Raw genomic sequence first — 8,806 nt, 5'->3', positions numbered from 1 at the left:
TAATTGTATTAGTTTTGCCAAATATCAAAATGAATCTGCCACAGGTATACATGTGTTTCCCATCCTGAACCCTCCTCCCTCCTCCCTCCCCATACCATCCCTCTGGGTCGCAGATAGGACTTTTAAAAAAAAAACCACACTATAACAAAACCTCTGTCTAAACCATCATTTCAGTAAATCTCCAATCCTTAAGAAGAGGTGAGAATTTTTTTTACTCATAATTTTTTTCCTTGTTAGTTGATAAAAATTACATTTTAGTGTATAATTGTATAGATGATGATAGTAATAGACAACACTGGTATGGCCGTTATTCTCCAGACCCTTTTCTAAGTGCTTTACAGCTAATATCTCATTCAAAACTTAGGGTACTTGTGGACCATATTCTTATTAGACCTATTCTGCTGATGAGGAAATTGAGACATAGAGATGTTAAGAACTTGTCCTAGATGGAATATCTATTCCTTCAATAGATTGAGTTTGAGACTTATTTTAGAAGAACTAATAGATATTTTGGCCACATTTATTATTTATAGATACTTGATATGTGTCTTTTGACTTTTTAATTTTTATGTGCTTCTTTTGATGCTTTTACTTCTTCAGTCTATGCTTTTAGGATTATTAAGGAGGATAAATCATAGTAGTGGTCTCAAACTTCTGTGCTGCTTCAGTTTCTGGGCCTTCCTGGAAAGCCATACTTCCCTTTAATGCTTCAATTTGATACTATCTGGTCTTAATTTTGCTAAATTGTGCTTTTAGTTACAAGGTTGTAGATTAGTCTTTATAGATTATTTGTGTAATTGTCTTTGTCAGATAAATCCTTTATATATCATTGTTATCTGTCAAAGTGATTGTTTGAAACATTGTTTATATAAAATCTAATGCACTTAATATATTTATTCTGTTGATAATAATTTTATGATCTCCTTTAGAAATATCCTTAGTCATTTTTATCATAGTAAAATTATATTTTACATTCTAATGATGAATTGAAACTATAAAAAATTTAATTCAGGATTTTTGAATAAAATTAAAATACTTGTTTGGAGAAAAGCAAGAACAAAACAGTCTTTAATTATGCTTTGCATGTCGAGTACATTTGCCACTAACTCTAATAATTGCGTATATAGATGTATTATTTTGTTTTATGTAATCATTGAGTATTATAACTGTATTTTTTTTAGACAGGAATTTTCCATCAAAAAAAGAAAAATGCCACAAATTGAATGAAAATAGTTTGTTATTAATAAATAGACTTAGTTGAACATAATTTTAGTGTTGTCCTTACTCTTTTCAAAATTGTACTTATTTAATATAGTATGCATTACGATGAGAATAGGATTTGAAATCTGATTGACCTGAGTTTTTTGAGCTGACCTGGAGAAAGTTAAACGTGAGGAAACTGAGTAAATAAAATGGGGGGAAATGACCCCCGGCTGAAAATATGGTCTGAAGATTGGTTGAGCTAATTGTATTAAAGTGCTTAATGGTTTAATGTTTGGAATAAGTGGTAAGTCTTGTGAGTCCTCTTACACGAGAAAGTTATACAGATGGTTTAGAAAAACTAAATTTCCCTAATGGACAAAGATTATTAATAGGTAATTCACAAAAGAAGAAATACATCTAGTCAGCCTTTTTTGTTCAAGGTAAATATTTTCCTGTTTACTGTTTTAAATATTGTTAACTGCTTATGTGTAAAAATTTTTAGTTTATACTTTTTGCATTTTCCCTTTTTATTTTTATTGTTCCTAAATTTAGAATGATACTTCTTCCCAGCACTTGATAGGAACACAGCACTCAGTGCATAGGGAATATGAATTAGTAACTTTTCAGAGAGCAATTTATCAGTGTTTATACAAAGCCTACGGAGATGATTTGTCTTTCTTGCAATTATTCTAAAGAAATAATCAGAGATCAGTGATTTATATAATTAGTGTTCATCACAGCATGATTTATACAGCGAAAAATTTGAAACAGTCTTGACAGTTGGAGATGTTACATATAATCCTGTAGCCAAATGAGAGAATACTAATTTTGAAAAATGTTATCATGTGATATTAAACAGAATAATATTTAAAAGAATATAAACTACAATCCTAAATTTCTTAGATTAATTCAGGCAAAGAAAGACAAATATCATGTGTCACTTACATATGTAAGCTAAAAAGTAATACCAAAAACCATCCAGAAATTTGTCTCACAGTTCTGAAGACTGGAAGTCTAGAATCAGGGTGTTAGCAGGATTATTTCCTTCTGACATCTATCAGAGAAACATCTGTTCCAGACTGCCTTCTTGGCTTGTAAATGGCCATTTTCTCCTTATTGCTCTTCATATCCTCTTCTCTCTACTCATGTCTGGTTCCAGATTTCCCCTGTTTAGTTAGAATATCAGTCCTATTGGGTTAGTTCAGTTCAGTCGCTCAGTGTGTCCAACTCTTTGTGACCCCATGAACCACAGCACGCCAGGCCTCCCTGTCCATCACCAACTCCCGGAGACCACCCAGACCCATGTCCGTTGAGTCAGTGATGCCATCCAACCATCTCATCCTTTGTTGTCCCCTTCTCCTCCTGCCCTCAATCTTTCCCAGCATCAGGGTCCTTTCAAATGAATCAGCTCTTCTCATCAGGTGGCCAAAGTATTAGAGTTTCAGCTTCAACAGCAGTCCTTCCAATGAACACCCGGGACTGATCTCCTTTAGGATGGACTTGTTGGATCTCCTTGCAGTCCAAAGGACTCTCAAGAGTCTTCTCCAACACCACAGTTCAAAAGCATCAATTCTTCGGCACTCAGCTTTCTTTATAGTCCAACTCTCACATCCATACATGACCACTGGAAAAACCATAGCCTTGACTAGATGGACCTTTGTTAGCAAAGTAATGTTTCTGCTTTTTAATATGCTGTCTAGGTTGGTCATAATGTTCCTTCCAAGGAGTAAGTGTCTTTTAATTTCATGGCTGCAATCACCATCTGTGCTGATTTTGGAGCCCGAAAAAATAAAGTCTGACACTGTTTCCATTGTTTCCCCATCTATTTGCCATGAAGTGATGGGACCGGATGCCATGATCTTCGTTTTCTGACTGTTGAGCTTTAAGCCAACGTTTTCACTCTCCTCTTTCTCTTTCATCAAGAGGCTCTCTAGTTCTTCTTCACTTTCTGCCATAAGGGTGGTATCATCTGCATATCTGAGGTTATTGATATTTCTCCCGGCAATCTTGATTCCAGCTTGTGCTTCCTCCAGCCCAGCGTTTCTCATGATGTACTCTGCATCAGTTCAGTTCAGTTCAGTCGCTCAGTCGTGTCCAACTCTGCGACCCCATGAATCGCAGCACACCAGGCCTCCCTGTCCATCACCAACTTCCGGAGTTCACTCAGACTTACGTCTGTCGAGTTGGTGATGCCATCCAGCCATCTCATCCTCTGTCGTCCCCTTCTCCTCCTGCCCCCAATCCCTACTCTGCATATATAAGTTAAATAAGCAGGGTGACAGTATGCAGCCTTGATGTTCTCCTTTTCCTATTTGGAACCAGTCTGTTGTTCCATGTCCAGTTCTAACTGTTGCTTCCTGACCTGAATACAGATTTCTCAGGAGGCAGATCAGGTGGTCTGGTATTTCCATCTCTTGAAGAATTTCCCACAGTTTATTGTGATCCACACAGTCAAAGGCTTTGGCATAGTCAATAAAGCAGAAATAGATGTTTTTCTGGAACTCTCTTGCTTTTTCAGTGCTCCAGCGGATGTTGGCAATTTGATCTCTGGTTCCTCTGCCTTTTCTAAAAACAGCTTGAACAATTGGAAGTTCACGGTTCATGTATTGCTGAAGCCTGGCTTGGAGAATTTTAAGCATCACTTTACTAGCATGTGAGATGCGTGCAATTGTGGGGTAGTTTGAGCATTCTTTGGCATTGCCTTTCTTTGGGATTGGAATGAAAACTGACATTTTCCAGTCCTGTGGCCACTGCTGAGTTTTCCAAATTTGCTGGTATATTGAGTGCAGCACTTTCACAGCATCATCTTTCAGGATTTGAAATAGCTCAACTGGAATTCCATCACCTCCACTAGCTTTGTTCGTAGTGATGCTTTCTAAGGCCCACTTGGATGTCTGGCTCTAGGTGAGTGATCACACCATCGTAATTATCTGGGTTGTGAAGATCTTTTTTGTACAGTTCTTCTGTGTATTCTCGCCACGTCTTCTTAATATCTTCTGCTTCTGTTAGGTCTCTACCATTTCTGTCCTTTTTTGAGCCCATCTTTGCATGAAATGTTCCCTTGGTATCTCTAATTTTCTTGAAGAGATCTTTAGTCTTTCCCGTTCTCTTGTTTTCCTCTGTTTCTTTGCGTTGATCGCTGACACTAATGAACTCATTTTAACTTGCAAAACACCAAAAATAGGATTTAAAAGAGTATAGATTACAATCCCAAGTTCCTTAGATTGTGCATATATACTTAGAGATATATTGAGCTGATGAAATTATGAGATATTTTAGTTTTCTTTATATTTTCGGAATTTTTCAGATTTTCTATAATTATTTATTTTTATTTTTAGGTAAAAATAAGGTTATCTGATACCTGCTACACCAGACATTTGTTCCATCATTTTTATATTTTCTTTTATTACATTTTTGTTGAATCATTACTTGCAGGATATTTGTATTAGACACTGTTCTAACTGTTGAGGCTGCAGCAGTGAATGAGACATACAAAGCCCGCTGTTGAGAAACTTTAATTCTATTACTATGCTAAATATCATATTAACTGTAATTTATACAGTTAAGTAATTTGCCCATTATTGCATGTCCAGTAAGTGGGAAAGCAAGAATTCAAACCCAGGTTATCTGGTTCCAGTGTCTTTGTTCATTTTTGAACAGTTCCTGAGCAAGTACTCAAAAATATTTGTTGGTAAAAATATTTATGAATATTCTTATAATTTTAGGTATACCTTCTGGGCCTGTGTATTCTAGAAAAAAGTGACAGAACAAGTAATCATGAACTTTGATACCTTTAGAGCAGTGTACTTACTGTATGCTCTAAACCTCCTTTGATTGGTCAAATTGAGTTGCTAAAGTTAACCACTGATTTTGAGCTGCCCATTTTGCATTATTGTGATATTTACTTTGTGAGCTAAAAGCAGGAAAATTGGCTGTTGTAATGTATGTCTGTCTGGCTTACTGGTTGTCTGATTAAAGAACTGAATCATATGTCTCTCAGGTTCATGCTATGAGATCAGTTGAGTTTTGTCTAGACTTCGCCAAGAGATCATGAGGCCCCAAAGAGTTTGTCTTTTGACAAGCATAGGGACCTGGTGCAGCTTAGACCTTAGAAAAATGTTTATTGCATGTGTGAATGAGTTTTCTAATTTGAAAGTTTAGAGGAATCAGTGATATAGGCTAAAAGTTGAGGGGAGAAAAAGGTTATAATCTGGGAAAAAAGTTAAGGCTCACTGGGCAGCATGTCTTGACTTTTAGTGTGTAAGAGACTTACCAAGGGCTTAAATCAGTCTTTGGATCCAGGCTTCAAAGATTCTTATCCATAAATGGGTCTGGGGTGTGGTGCTTCTTTCTATATTATTAATAAGTACCCCAGGGATTTCTGAGGCAGGTAGTGTAAGGACTTATAAAAATGATATCTTTAGTCCTCTTTCTACATATTACATTCTCTTCATACACACACATACACACACACAACTTATTACATGCTTTAAGACTTGGAGAATACCAGAGGATACTATATCAGCTACATACTAACATTTGTTAGAAATTACTTTTTGTATTCTCTTCCTAGTGCCCATGTTGTCTTCTTCTGTACATCTCTCTCTAAATGTTATTGCTTAGAGGTTAAGAAAAAGCAGACACATGAAATTGGTTCTGTTGCTGGTAGAACAATTGCTGATTATTTTACTGACCTCTTTTAAGTTAATATGAAACAAGATATAATCATATAATTTGCTTAAAATCTCTTAAGTGACTGAACTGAGACTAGAATTCATAGCTTTTGGTTTCTAGTATGGCATTTTAACCTACTGATCACATTTCTTTCCTTTGGGTTTATTAATAGGCATATTCTCTTCTGTTTTAGTAAACTATCAATTTAATAAACTATCGGTTAATTAAACCCATAAATATATGAATTCTAGATCCAGAATTTTCAGGTCATTGTTTTTGTTGTGTTTTATCTTCCTCCTCTTATTTAAAAAGTTTTCTTTGTTTTAGATGATTCAATTTGTAAATATGGCCTAAATTGTTTATACAGTTCCCAGATTTTGAGTGTGCTTATTGATTGTTGCTTTTGCTGAATTCGCAGATGGATTGAGTGATGAGAACAATGATGATCGTGTGTTAAAATGCTGTCTTCAGTACCAAGAACTATTCCCTTGTTCTCTTGTTATTTTGTGCACGTGAGTTTCATATTCATTTTACTTTTTTTTAAAATAGCAATTTCTATTAAAGAATTTTTAAAAATCATACTGTAATGACCATACCAAGGATCAAAAACATATATAATATTCTAAATCTCCCAGTAAATATATTCAGTTATATCTCACATTCTTATAATGTGCAAACTATAGAGGAATGAGATTTGAATCTCATGAAGTTTCATTTCAACTTAAGTTATATGATATTCAGAAAACTTTTGAAAAAGCAAGGGAGAGTCAATTTAATATCCCAGTAAAATAGTTAGAAATGAAAATCTACATTTTGGTTATGAGGCAGGAGGGTTAATTAATTTATTTGTTGGGAAAGGCTAATGTATGTTGCAGTTATATCCTGAGTGCCTGTAACAGACTTAGAGTTGAAATTCTGGGTCTACCACTTACCAGCTTTGTGACCTTGGAAAGCTGCTTAATGTTTCTTTATGTGTTTCCTTATGTGTGAAGCATAGGGAGAATAATAATACCTGCATTTATGAGGATATTGTGAGTATTTAATCAGAAAAAGTATGCATATATGACTTGGAAGAGTGCCTCATACATAAAATTATCTCAGTAAGAGTTTTTCCTCCTTCTCCTGTCCTCATTCCATTCCATTCCTCCATTCCCAACTAATATATTAATAAGTTAGTTCTAAGGTAAATGTAGCAAATTTTATTTGCCAAATTGTATTTATCATGTATGAGAAAAGGCTCTATAGGAACTGATAAGAGCAATTTTAATTTGTAGTTTTAGTCTGAATTGTATTCACTTTAGAATGGGGTTTTTAGAGTTTCATGATCATGCAAAAATTCTCTGAAATGAAGTGATTATGGAAATGAATAGCTCTTAGATTTTTCTTGTAAGAGGCTTGCCAATTATCATTTTACTGTGTTCAAAGATAAAGTTATTTTTTTTTATTTTAAAAGAAACAGATTTCTATCTCTACCTTCATGTGTCCTATTAATCTAGGACATAATATATCATCCTGGAGTTTGTTGAAGGCTGAAATAGATTTAGTAATATGTTAATCGTTTTGAATTTGAGATAAGCTAAAATTGAGAGAGAATTGTTATTTTTTTGTTCCACTTAGAATGAAAATTAAATTGGTGAGATTTAATCAATTCTCCATTATTTCTGCAGTCACTGTTCTGGAATGAACAGATGTTAACAGTTTTTAATGAAATGAAAGTTTGTGGTCAAACTTTTACCTCTGGCATTGTCATGTTCCAGACAAGCCTTTTTTGTTTTTTCCGTTAAGTGTGATAATCATACTTACTGTGTAAGTCAGACATACTTAATGTGAGGATATATTTTTACTACTTTAAGGGATGATGAGATGATTAACATTAATATTAATAATGGCAGTGATAGGAGAAACCATCTATAAATACTACATACTGTATCTCATTCTAAGTGCTTTACTCACATTTTTAATCTTAAGTATGTGCCAGCAACGTCCAGTTAGTATTTCCAGTCCACATCTCTCTTCTAAACTCTCGACTAATATATTCATCTACTTATTTGATATCTGTTTGGATGTCTCATAGACATCTGAAACCTGCCCTCTCCAAAAATGAACTCCTAATCTTTCCTTCTAAACTGTTCTCCATTTGAATAAAAAAAGGCCGTCTTCTACCCATTTTGCTAAAGCCAGAAACCTTGGAGACATTTTTTATTTCTGCCTTTCCTTTATTATCTTTAGTCAGGCAAATAGCAGGTCTTGTGTGGTCTTCTTTTCTTTACTGACTCTGCCACCATCCTATGTCAAGTGATGTTATTTTTCCTCTTCCTTTTCTTCTCTTAAGATCCATTATGCTCTCTACTTCCATATTCTCCTTCATTTATTTTTCAAAAAAATAATAATGGTATTTTTAACTTTTAAAAAGTTTTGTTATGAAGAATTTCAACAACATTCAAAGTGAAGAAGAGTTAATAAACTCCTAAGTACCCAGCTACAGTAATTATCAAGTTTCTACAATTCTGCTGCTAAGTCACGTCAGTCGTGTCCGACTCTGTGCAACCCCATAGACGGCAGCCCACCAGGCTGCGCCATCCCTGGGATTCTCCAGGCAAGAACACTGGAGTGGGTTGCCATTTCCTTCTCCAATGCATGAAAGTGAAAAGTGAAAGTGAAGTCGCTCAGTCATGTCCAACTCGGTGACCCCATGGACTGAAGCCTACCAGGCTCCTCCATCCATGGGATTTTCCAGGCAAGAGTACTGGAGTGGGGTACCATTGCCTTCTCCAGTTCTATTACCTTATTATTTCCATGTACTCCCTGTCTTATGATATGATACAGTTCTTTTTATATTGAGGGAAGCTGTATAATGTTAAAAGGCCCAAATCTTAACTACACAGTGTGACAATGGATACTCTGGTTGTAGCCCCACATCCCTCTTGAT

The 8,806-nt window shown here is 35.1% G+C and overlaps 1 protein-coding gene across 7 annotated transcripts in view; it reads left to right on the top strand.

The window, feature by feature from the left end:
* The window catches only part of SWT1 (SWT1 RNA endoribonuclease homolog (S. cerevisiae)), a 108,284-nt gene that overhangs the window by 29,318 nt on the left and 70,160 nt on the right, over positions 1-8,806 (top strand). For all 7 annotated transcript variants that reach the window (XR_826409.1, XM_010853081.1, XM_010853080.1 and 4 more), the window contains one exon: positions 6,296-6,389. Coding sequence is in view for 6 of the 7 variants with exons in the window: in XM_010853081.1 (XP_010851383.1) it covers positions 6,296-6,389 (94 nt within the window). In the remaining variant the exon portion in view is untranslated. The remainder of the gene's footprint in view (positions 1-6,295; positions 6,390-8,806) is intronic.

The sequence above is a fragment of the Bison bison genome, unplaced genomic scaffold (assembly GCF_000754665.1).
Source record: "Bison bison bison isolate TAMUID 2011002044 unplaced genomic scaffold, Bison_UMD1.0 scf7180017864322, whole genome shotgun sequence".
Taxonomy (NCBI): domain Eukaryota; kingdom Metazoa; phylum Chordata; class Mammalia; order Artiodactyla; family Bovidae; genus Bison; species Bison bison.
Note: the sequence above shows the minus strand (reverse complement) of the source record. Positions and strands in the feature narration are given on the sequence as shown.